General features: G+C 34.2%; 1 protein-coding gene across 2 annotated transcripts in view; it reads left to right on the top strand.

The window, feature by feature from the left end:
• The window catches only part of LOC129939442 (uncharacterized), a 557049-nt gene that overhangs the window by 494283 nt on the left and 50160 nt on the right, over window positions 1-12606 (top strand). For both annotated transcript variants that reach the window (XM_056047457.1, XM_056047456.1), the window contains exon 11: window positions 175-320. In XM_056047457.1, coding sequence (XP_055903432.1) covers window positions 175-320 — 146 coding nt within the window. The remainder of the gene's footprint in view (window positions 1-174; window positions 321-12606) is intronic.

The raw sequence follows: 12606 nt of genomic DNA, 5'->3' as shown, positions 1-12606 counted from the left end.
CCACCCACACCCTCTATTTGAAAAACACCCATAATCCTCTGGAGCCACTTTTGTGAGCTTTTTTTTCTTATTCTCATTTTTATTAATATCTACATTTTGTTTTATTACAATATTTTTGTGTGATTTATATTCTTGTATGTATTTTATTTTCTTTCTTTTTTATTCCTTTTACAGTCAATCAGGATTCATGTGTATGATATTCTATCGTCGTGATACTCATGTGATTGAAATCCAAACTGGAAAACAAGCGTCTAGACTTGAAGATGCCTGTGCTCCTGATCACTTTGATATAAATAAGATGCCATACATAACTCTATTGGGTAAGTGCTTCATTTTAGTTTGTATACACATATTTCGGAAAAATGATATAAACGTCATTGAAAAACACCAAGTTTATGGTTATCCTTGATTTCGTTACATTTAGTTTTGGTAGTTTCTATGAAGGTACTTTTTTTGCTTTGTGATTCTTCGTACATAAGTTAAAGGAACATGAATTGAGGGAAATTTTCGTCCTTGGGGGTGTTTTATCGTTAAGCACTATAAGCATAATTATCCTTTCCTGCAAAATGACCAAAGAAAAAGATTGAAACAATATAACAATTTAGCCAAAGTGGAAGAAGTCGTTTAGACGTTTAAAAGTCTCTGACAAAGTCTCTCTGAGTGCCCCACATTTTCATAATCCTGAAAAAAACACACTCATAGACATAAAATTGTTTCTCAGCTGCTTATTATTATTATGTTCCTATGAACATACATATAAGCTCATTTCTTACAAGCTCATTTCTTACAAGCTCATTGTTTTATCTCCACAAATACAACAAACAATTTTATGACAAGGATAATAAGCTTTTTGCTTTGAGACATGCAAATCATTCGTTTATATTTTGCAGCTCCTCTCATATTACATTCTTTGTGTATCCTTGTATCACTATCAGGACATTATGCGATATATTGTGTTTTTATTTTTGAGGTAGAAAATAATAATTTAACTTTTTTTCCGCATTTATTTATACATTCCTAGAGCTTTTGTTTAATATTCAATATATGTATGTCGGTAAGGTAAACACCTTAACCGTTATTTTTTATTGCTATTAGGTTGTTTTTAACCATCTTCACATTAAAGTCGTTGTGTTCTTCGTCCTTGGTTCTTCTCCTATTTCGTTATTTTTAGCTCCAAGAAAGAAAAAAAAAACAATAATAATAATAACGCACAGCATGATAGAAATAGATGACAGCTGAAAGGACGAAACAACAAAATAGAAAATCACTTGCGCCACAAAATGTCATAACTTTATAAGAAAAAAAAAACAAAATGGTTGTGCGGTGAATTTACGAAGCCGCCAACAAAATGATGATGTGGTGTGGTAAAGTAGTACAAAGTTCTTTTGGTTTTATTATTTGCTTTATTCTTTCACACTAAGTCGAATATAGTATGGGAGACAAATGTTGCAAATTTCTTTTCCAAAAGCCCACCAAAAGACTACTGTGGAGACATTGACCCCCAATTATAACATAGAGATTTTTGTACTATCTAACGGAATTCAAATAAAAAAACGTCTCCCAAAGTCGAAATATTTTGAAGCCATAACACGCCACAGATCACTACAAAAATAGAGTAATAAAATTTTAATATACGTACAAGTTACAACACTTGATAACAAAAATGTCTGTATTTCTATACCTTTCTTATACTAAAGGCCTATAGCCCCTAAACAGGTTAAAATATAAAATTTAAATCAAATCACGTTCTCAGAATTAGGGAACGTTGGGGCCGATAGGTGAGGGGGTCAGACACCCCTAAGAAAAGCGTTGCCAACTTAAATTTGCTTCCTAGACAAAATTTTAAAGTCTTCCAAAGAACATAAGGGTCACAGATTTGGTATAAGATACGTCATTTAATTATTAGATTATTACTTGTTAGATGTTGAACTATCTTAATAATTCTGCCAAGTGTTATTTGAGACATTTAAGAACTACAAACCGAGACAGATCCCATTAAAAGGACCAAAAAAGTATAAAATATTATAAGACTTACGTTATTATGTTCAAAAGGCTAAACTCTTAAATTTTAACTTGCAATCCTTGTTTTCAAAAACTTAAGAAGGATATAAAGATATAACTTTTAGTAAGTTTGGCTTTATATTTATGTATAGCTAAAATACACTTATTAATGTTTTTGTTTCTTTACGAGCTTTTACCAAAACGGCTTTTACGGTTTTCCTTTACTAAAGTATCATACGATGTTCTTAAGTCGTTATTGTGTTTTATTTGTATTCTTTTTTTTATTTACCAAATATTATGAAACACCTTGAGTCAATATAAGAAATGTAAATGCAAGACAAATTTTGTGGTAGGTAAAATATTTTAGGTTGACATAAGCGATTTTACTTTTTTCGGTTTATTTGAAACTAATAAGATAAGATATTTTACCAAAATCATTATTGTCTTTTGATAAATAATACCTAATAAATTCATGAATTGATACCTAAGGCGATTCATTTTCTACTTAAGTTGTTTTATCTTTTGAAAGACCTGAAGAATTAAACTTAAGCTATTTGGACAAAAAAGAATCACAACTTGTTTGTTTTATAAAGTTTATCAAAGGAGTTAAAAAAGAAAAATAATTTGTGGAAACAATATGTAAGAAATGATAAAAACCTAAATCCACTTAAGTCGACTTAAGAATGTTTATCTTCCGGAAGCAGTTATTAAACATTAACATTTGACTTAACTTGTCTTACTTATTTATCAGACTTAAAATCTGACGATTGTCGCTGAGTAAAGTATATTACCACTTGCACCAAAAAAGGGCTTAAACATTTAAAAATTTATATCAAGTTAAGTTGTTGGTGCAGTTAAGAAGGTTTAAAGTTTAAAGCTTCCATTTAACGGGTATGCCTCCCTTTGACAAATTATCTCCAGCTACTTTGAATAGCTCGGCATTTAGGCCATCTGCTCTAGCAGTGGAGTTAGACTTCAGCTTTCGTATGAAAATCTTTACTTCATCTAAGTCGTGAAGACGGGATTGTTGGCTTTCGTCGTCTATATTGAATAGACCATCCTGCCTAACAGAAGAATTCAGTTCGCCATTGCCGCTATACAGTCTGCCGAAGTGGTCCTTCAATATCCTCAACCGATAAACTATGATTTTTCCTGTTTTTACTTTGCAGCCTTTGGCAATACTTATCAAACAAAAGGTTTCTTGTTAGTGGCTGTTTGAAACCCGTCACATCAGAAGCGGCTTCTTTGATTGTATTTTGGTAATGTTGCCACTGGTTCTCGATACATTGTGCTGGAGGCACAGATCTTCGAGAGAGGTTACTAATGAGACGGTCAAAATTGTATCTTCTCTTGGAAAAAACGAAGTAATGATCTGAGTCGATGTTAGGTCTTCAGAAAGTTAGGACATCCATGAATATGTTCAATTTGGTTGACGGTAGATTGGTCTGGAGAGCTCCAAGTTCCTTTGTTGATGTTGAGGAGTGCAGAACGCGTTTTTAAAATAGTAGTTAGGCCACTGTTCTAGGGCACTGTTTTGTCCAAGAACTCAAAGATAATATCATTGCTGTTCTCTTCTGTGGGGGCGTTTTCGCATATTAGGCTAATGTTGCCGAATTTAGCCTTTATGCTGATGGTCATGATGAGCTCATTAATGCACCTTTAGCTCGAGACTAGCTACCTTAGTTTGGCTGCAATGGTAATACCGCACCAAAATAAGTATCGGCTTATTCCATCGCATTTCCTGGATTGCGGTAATATCTGAGTTATAGCAGTTTAGATCCTCCGCTAATTGTTCGGCTGCACGTTGTTTATAAAGAGAGCTAGCATTCTACGTACATTTCCAAAGTTTGTTATCCATAAATCATTTTGAGGTTTCAACAATAAATTCAGTCATGTTACAGCATTTGAAAACTTTCGAAATTGAAGTTCTTCTATACTCATTTAATATTATGTTTTTTAAAAGTAATCCGATTTCTTCCAAGAAACAAAATTTCAAAGACGTAAAACCGTAAACTTAATAAGTTGCATAATTTTAAACCAAATTTCTTCGCCTTTATTACCTTTCAATACTTACAATTGTTACAATTTAGTCGGAAATAAGTCCATAGAGTCAACTCAAGTTCAAGGACCCAAACACTAAAACTTCATTTGACCATTGACATTTATGTACTTCCTACGTTAGATATTTCACACATTTTAAGAATGGCATTCAGTTTTAACCGGAATTGGAACCCACAAGTAGTCTGCTAATAACTCGTTGGAAAAACGTTGGAAGCTCTTAAGACTTAGTTTATGTGGGCTTTTCTAAACTTTTAAGGGTTTGAATTTAAAAAAAAAACTTTTACCAAAATATGTGCTTCGAGTTTAGTTAAATCGACTCAAACTTCGAAAGGTTTAAAATCAAATTATATTTACATTAACATAAGCTTTTTCACAACAACTTATGTACATCTAGTCATATCCCCAAGGCCAAAAATACATCATATATAGTAGTAAAAGTTATAGTTTTTAGTTTTTTAAAGAATTAGTGATAAAACGCACTTATTGAGTACAATGGGGCTCGAAACCCCCAAAGAAATGAAATAGAATAAAATCAGCCGAAGTAACGTAAGAAATTATCAATATCGAATATTTTTAACTTCAATCTTCAAAGAATGTTAGAATTAATCTGAAAGCTTTCTAAATGGCAGCAATGGAATTGAAAAGAGAAAGATAGGATCATTCATTCGAAACAGTAGTTAAACATTAATTTTGTTGCTAAATGAGAGCAGTTTTTGTTAAAAAACAAATGAAATTTTTTGCCTATAGTTTCAAACCCCAAGTTTATATAACTAAACATGATTTGATACGGTTTTTCTAAGAATTTAAAACTTGATGCCTTAAGGATTTGTAAATTTAAGGATATTTCTCTTAAAAATCAATTTTTTCTTAGAATAAAACCCTACTTCGCGGTCTATAACATGGAGACAAGACTTATGAAAAACAAGAAAGTGATTGTTTTTCTTTTTCCTACTTTTTTCTCGTTATCCTTGTTTTATGGCAGTGCTGTTAAAGTTTATTCCTTGCATCTTTTGAATGTGTTTGACGACGACGACGTCGACTACGAAGATAACTTGGGTTGTTTTCCACCTACAGTACTCTCATATTTTTATATGTACCTACATATAGCTTAATGTTTTTGAAGCATAGAATAATAATTTTATTTTATTTTTAGCAGACATTTCAAAATTTTGCTGAACTCCTTTTCTTTCGTTTGTTTTGTTTTTACAATGTCATTGGAAATAATTGAAAAAATATCCATTCTTTTTTTTTGGGGGGTAAGAGAACGAATAGAACGACGAGATTTTATTTTCCATGTCATACAATAAGTTGTCATATTTTGAACACATGACAGAAATTCTAACTGTCTAGGAAATAAATACACAGTCCTTTAAAACATTCAAAACTGGAAATCAACTATAGAACGATTGTTTGGAGGTGAAAAATAAAATAAAAAATATGAAAAAGCTAACCATAAAAATTTAAATGCTCTTGCTGTCACTTTTGATGATGTTCTTGTTCATCTTTGAAGTATCACATCCACAAAATATTTATTTGGTGGATGTAGATTTCTATTTTGACTATTAACTTGGTTATTTTACCCAAAATTGAAGTTTACAGAAAATCAATTAAGAAGTAGACACAAAAAATATCATTAATTATCAACTTTCTACTCATGAAAATCTATTGGAAGTTTGGTTGAAGGAACATCAAAAAGTTCTAAAATTCTCGTCAATAATCAGAGTATACATATCAAGCCCTCTTATCAGAAATTCGTGCACTTGGTATTGATGAATCTCTTCTTTATTGAGTTAGAAATCACCTTTCCGATTGTTCGATTTCAAAAAGAATTCGAGGGATTACATCTGATAAAAGCTGGTTTGCCACAGGGCTCCGTTTTGTCTCACATACTCTTCCTTATTTCTATAAAAGATCTCTTGTCTGAAACTTCTAATCCACTTAATTGTTCTGCTCAGCTTTTTATATTCGTTTAAAGATTCTCATTCTTGTCCTTCGGATGTCGAATAACAACGGCAGCGTGTGAAAGGCTTATTGAGTTAAAATCTTGACAACATTGTTCAATGGGATATCAAAAACCGTGTACAATTTAATGGTTTGAAAACCGAATGCTGTCTACTGTCGCAAAACAATAACCCTCCTTAATGGCACTTTTTATGGGTTGTACTTGCATCTATAAGACTGAACAGCTTTCAGTTCAAGGTTTGTGCATCACAAACCAACTCTTTGAGAGTCGCCAAAAGTGCATCTAATTGTTTGGGTTTCCACCGACGACGCAAAAAGTTTTTTACCCTTTCTAAAGTGCCTAAAATTTGCAAAGCTTTTATTTGTCCAAAACAGGGGTATAACTTCCATAACTGAACTGTTGGCTAAATAACTTACTTGACTCTTTTAAATATAATTGAATAAGGGCTCTAAAAATGATGGGCGACCGTTCTCTTACTGAGACATTTACTATACTCTTGAACACCGTTGCAAGTGTCTTTGCCATTTGTATTCCTCCCATCAAACAATTCTACCCTATAGTCCTACTTCTGTAAGTGCTCATTAGTTTGAGCCCATTTTTAGACGTACTGTTAAGTACAGAGATTCTTTCTTTAGCTGCACTATACGAATGTTTAACGCTTACTGGGCTTAATATTTCCTTTCGCATTCCATTCAAAGAGCTGAAATTCAGAAGTAATGTGCATCAGTATCCCCTTTATAATATTCTATCCTCCCTTTTCAGTTGCTCGCACTTTGTTTAATCACTACAAGGGTGTTCTTAATCCCTTAAGTGCGTGTCATTATACAAAATGTCCTCCAAAGTTAAAAAGTGGCACAAGCGGTAAATTAGAAGATATTTCAGAATTGAAGAAAAGTTCCAACGAACTATCAAGCCAATTGTTGTTCAAATGTGCATTATGGTTTAATATTTGTCAAGGACGTAATTTTTACTTGCCATATGTCAAAATTTGACAGCTGTCATTCCAGGGCGAAAAGTATTGCACTAGATGATGCAACAACAATAGAAGAATAATTGTCATTTGTTTTGGTTTCTTCTTCTCAGCATTGACAGCTAACCAAATATCGACCTATTCACACCTTTTATTGGAATCCCTTTTAAGAAGCAATATGATATTTCTCCATACAGAGAAACGAATAATCCAAAAGACTTCAAACTTCTACCAAAATTGTGAAACAATATAATTCATTAAAGTTTAAGGACTTCATCCAGTCCTCGAATTTTAAAAGGCCCCAACTTAAACAATAATGGCTAAACTATGATTAGGTCCAAATTTTTGGTAATTATCCTTAGTGAGAGTCCGAAACAATTTAAATTGTGTATTTACCCAAAAAAAATAGGAAGTAAAGTTCAAGATAATTTCAAAAATACCTTCGTTTTCTGGAAACAAAAAAAAAACCTTTACCAAGTTTACTGTGCTATTATCGTTAATTAACACCACACAGACAGCTTAAGGTAGGTGGTCATGGTAAACCCTACAGCTGTTATTTCTAAGGCTTAAAAGACTTTGTTTATACACACATTCAAAGCATAAAGTACCGGATAGAAAATGGTTTTCTCCTTCTCCCCGAGTCCTGAATCGCATTTTTTTCATCTTCGTTTTCTTCACCTTTGTATGAAGGTAAATGGTATAGGGTTTATGTTGTACACTGTACAAGATTATGTATTGGGACGTATATTTAATTGTTTTGAGGTATCACATAAAGCCTTTTTCCTGTGCCTTACCAAATTGGCGCAGTATTTCGCACCATGTTTCTAGAGACCTATAATAATACCTACATATTCATATACACTACAAAATACTCGTATGTTTTGAGTTGGAAAATACAAAGAAAAGGAACGGAAAAAGAACAACGATATAGTACTTCCACTTAACTGGGTGTGCAATATTATTCCTGGTATACCGAACCTACCTAAGACCTACCCTACCTACCTACCTTACTGCTTAACCCGGTATACTGTGCAGAGTTTGTAAGGATCTTGTTATATGTTCCGGTGCTTATAGTCGTCGTCATACTCGTCTACTTAGCTTGGCAGGACCTCCATGTTCCTAGTCGTTCGTCGTCGTTGTAGTCACCAAGTGTTAAAGGAGCAACAAAAAAGAAAACTACAACAAACAAAAACAACAACTAGAAAAAGAACAGAAGAACAGGCTTAAAAGCATTTTATGCCCTATCGTCCTTATTATGCACTCGAGTCTTTTATAAACCCTTATGTAGTTTACATCATCACACACCAGGAAGGAAGAGAGTGCAATATGAAAACAAACTTCAAGGACATGCAAAACAACTTATACTTTATATCCCTCTCGTTTTTCGTTCTCTCTTTTTTCTTCCCCCCTTCTTTTTACTCGCCTTTTCATCTGGAATATCCTTCTTGTCCCATATATGTAGACTTTTGCCATATATTGCATCAGGAACACATCCTGCACTTTTACACTTGTGAAGCATAGCAGGCTTTGGCTTTCGATGGTGGGAAGCGCATAAAGCACAAAAAAAGGACATCGACTAATGGTGCACTTTCGGCCTATTCAACCCTTCTTCTTTCTCCCTTTTGCTTATAGAAAAATAGGTGCATTATAAAACCTTTGAAACGTGTAATATGCCCACAGTAATAGGTAATTTTGATGAAGGTTATTTTTGTTTGCTGTTATCCTCTTGAAGTTAAAAAAGGACTCTTTTAAAGCTCTAGTGAGCTTGGGTCTTATTCGGAAATGAAATTTACGCATTATCGGACAAGTAAGTTCAGGAAGAGTGGTTCGAAATTAACTTCCTAATATAGAGTGATAATATCTTTTATAATGTCTTGTGCTATGGGTATTGATGAAATTCGACAAATTTTCTTTGAGGCAATTCTGCCTATACTGTCAACAACACTTTCAACACCATTCTTACAACTAGAGTTTTCTCTAATCAGTGGAAGTTGGCAAAAAAAATACTTGTTGAGAAAGGTCCAGTAAGTAAAGATCTTAGAGCTGTTTCCATACTTCCTTTTTTGTCAAAGGTTTTTGAAAAAATTGTTTAAAAGCAAATAAATTTGTACCGTCGCAAAAGTCTCCAAAATAGTCCGGTTTTAGGGTAAAGTTCTGAGTAAGATTACTGAAGACAAAAGATTTGCTTGAAACAGCAGATATATTACTTTTGTAGTTCTTTTAGACTTTTCAAAAGCCCTTGAAGCAGTTGACCACTCATATCTTTATTTTTCAAGCCTTGCAGTTCAACTGGTTAACTCATATTGTAAAGATCGGAAGCAAGCTGTTAAATGTTAATCCATCCCCACAACGAGAATTATTCCATAATACTCGTCTATCGGTCCCCTTCTTTTGTCTCTCTTTATTAATGAACTCCCTCAAACAGTTCGCGAATCTTCGTTCAAATATATGGTGACGACACAGGCCTTCCAATTTATAAAAGTTGTTCCACATCCGAAGAAGAGGGATGTGCTAAGCTAAAAGCTCTATCATCAGCTAAAAAATGTATTGGATTAGAAGTTGCAGACAGGAGATCATGAATAAAAATGAGAAAGAGTGTTGGAGATAGAACAGAACCCTGGGGCACACCAGCATTTATTCAATGGACTTCCGACTTGAATCCATCCAATACAACTTGTATCAAACGATTCCAAAGATAATTACTAATCCTATGAAGCAGGGATTCATGAAAACCGAAAGCACGTATTTTCGATAAGAGAGCTTGATGCCAAACCCTATCAAATGCTTTTGAAATATCAAGTGCAATAATGTAACTTTCTCCAAAGCGATGTAAAGATTTGTTCCACTGTTCGGAGAGATACTTGTAAACCATGAGATAACCAGTGTGACTAATGCTTCGAAAGCCGTTCTAACGATCATTAAGAATCTTTCGATCTTCAAGATATTTCTTGAGCTGATAATTAATCGATCGACAATTAGAGGGTAAGGAAAATTTGCCTTTTTTTGGGAATGGGCTGGACATGCTCTGTCAAAACAATATTGTGTTCGGTGTTGTGTTAAGTATGTCGGAAAATCAAACTAAGAAGTTCTAAATATTTTTCGAAAGGCATAACCATAAACCAGGATAGATTATCAAGATTTTAGCGAGAAACAAACGCGTTTTTAATGGAGTAAAATATTGTGTAACCCGTAGCGTACGAAGCACTCCACAAATCTTACCAATCCATTAATTTATATGATCATCCCAAGTCAAAAGATGATTAAAAGTCACACCAAGATTCTTTGCTTAAACCACATATTCGATTGGAGCATTGCTCAAAACAATCAGTGGAAAATAAGAAATGTCAAAAGATTTTGTATTAATTACAAGACATTTAAATTGCTTAGGCCAAATAAGTTCTGAATTCTTAGAAAGTATTCGAGGATCTTCTGGCTGTATTAATTGTCATAATAAGATTTTGTTAATCACTGCAATTTGGATCTCTGAATTTTTCGCAATGAACTAGAAGACACACCGAGTTGACAAGAACCTTTAAAACACTCTAGGAATGCGTTACATATTTGCTTCAATTTGGGCAGTGTCAGTTCTTCTAGGTCGAGTAGTATCAGCTAAACCTCTTTGTTTCACCAATACCGTAATCATTAAACTGATATCGATAAAACCTTTGGGTAAAATAATCCTAAAAAGTTTCTCAAGTTTGTTTCATAAGTTCTTAAAAAAGAAAAAGAAAAGTCACCACCCTGTAAAAAGAAAGTTTAAAGAAAATAATTTTATGTTGCCAACTTAATGGTTCGGTCCTACCCGACGACGACAACGCACGTCCATCAATGCCATTCGAATGCAATTTGCCAATACCACTCACATGAGGCACGCCTTATTTCACACGCCGCGTCGCGTCGGCCGTACGTCGTTTTCGTGATGTGTGGTGTGGCAGTGGCAGGCATCATTTGGGGTTCACATGAATGAGGGACACATTAAAGCTTCTCTCGTTCTCATATATAAACGCGTTTGACTCTGATATACAACCGCAGTGTCTCGCTTGCTTCCGAAAATGAATTAAACACGCCCTATACTACTCACACAACGATGGCTGGAATTTCCAGAGGCCAAACCACCCTACCTCCCTCCATCTTTCCGAAAAAAGGATATTCAAGTCAATTTAGTTTTGGCAGCGCATAGTTATAACGAAATGCAATCATTAATCTCAAAAACTGCAGGTATTTTGTTAAGGATAGAGAAATGACGGTATAATATGGTGATGGGAGATGGCGGCTGTTCTTGCCACAACACCATAGTTTCAGCCCGCTTAACACAAGGTTTTGCTTCCATAAAGTAGACTTTTGTAGCAAAAGTATGTATATATTTTCCTTCCATACGTGTATTTCAAATACATATGTGCCCCAAAGCTGTTTTTTGTGTTCTTATGCAGTGTTTCTGCATAAAGTTTCAGCGTGTATCTAATTGGGCCAATTATCGTCATTGCAATATCCTGATTCAGGAACACAAAAAAAACAAGGAACAGAACATTTCCCAAACGTATCCTGCTTTTCGCTGCACTGCAAAAGAGTTGTAGACGCATTCAGAGGTATATTTATATATATATGTAGGTGCACTTCTAGCAGACTTTTGCCAGTCACTTTTAATTAAGGACTCTCTGATGCTCGCCTGCCGCTGTTTTTGTGGTACAGAGCACATAAGGTGCACCATTTTCAGCAAACCCTGCCAAATGTGTCAATCCTCTGGCTGGCAATTGAATTTAATGCGTGAGCCGGATAATAATTAGTACCAGAGCTATGTATGTATTATGACGACAGGACGAACACATCCGTTTTTCATTAATTTTTTGGTCGTTTTTGTGAGTCACCCCATCGCATCGCATCACCACCGCCACCGTCACCACTTTTAGGCAAATACCGCATGTGCCTATAATGTCGCTAATTGTCCTTATTTATTAGTATTCGACCAACACGTAATAATGTACCTTACCTAGAGCTACAAACGTCATCAGGTGTGCATTAGTTTTGCGCGTTGATGTCATTTTAACATAAATGTCCTCGAAATGTGCATATATTTGAATTTCGTGGAAGCTTAGAGACTTTATACTCCAATTGATTGCAAATTAGTTCTTAATCAATAGATGACTATTCGTAGGCAGAGTTTAATGAGCGTCCCTTGAGAAAAGATACGTCATTTTCAATAAGTTGTTTAAAATATCTGAGCTAATTAATTAAACTCTAGAGCTAGACAATGTGAAAACGTGCTCTAGAGGTGTCATTTTAAACAATCACAATTATGTCGTCTAATTTCTATTATTATTTGCATCGGCAATGCAACACCATGCATTTCAATTCCACTGAGTAAGGTGTATTAAAAGTTCCTACAAAATACGTAAAAGCCTTCCGTCCACCCTAAGTTCCTCAGAGCAAAACGAGGGAACATTTTCAATCCTGTCACAAGGCAAGTTTAAAAAACAGGTGACTAAACAACGCTACAGTATTTCAATATTGGTATTATTAAAAATATGTTTTTGAAAGGTTTCCAAAATATAACTCTCTTTAAATACAACTGTGGTGAGTTTTGAAAAAATACCATAGAATTCGCTGTAGCTAT

Source organism: Eupeodes corollae, chromosome 1, assembly GCF_945859685.1.
Source record: "Eupeodes corollae chromosome 1, idEupCoro1.1, whole genome shotgun sequence".
NCBI lineage: Eukaryota > Metazoa > Arthropoda > Insecta > Diptera > Syrphidae > Eupeodes > Eupeodes corollae.
This window is presented reverse-complemented; position numbering and strand designations above follow the sequence as displayed.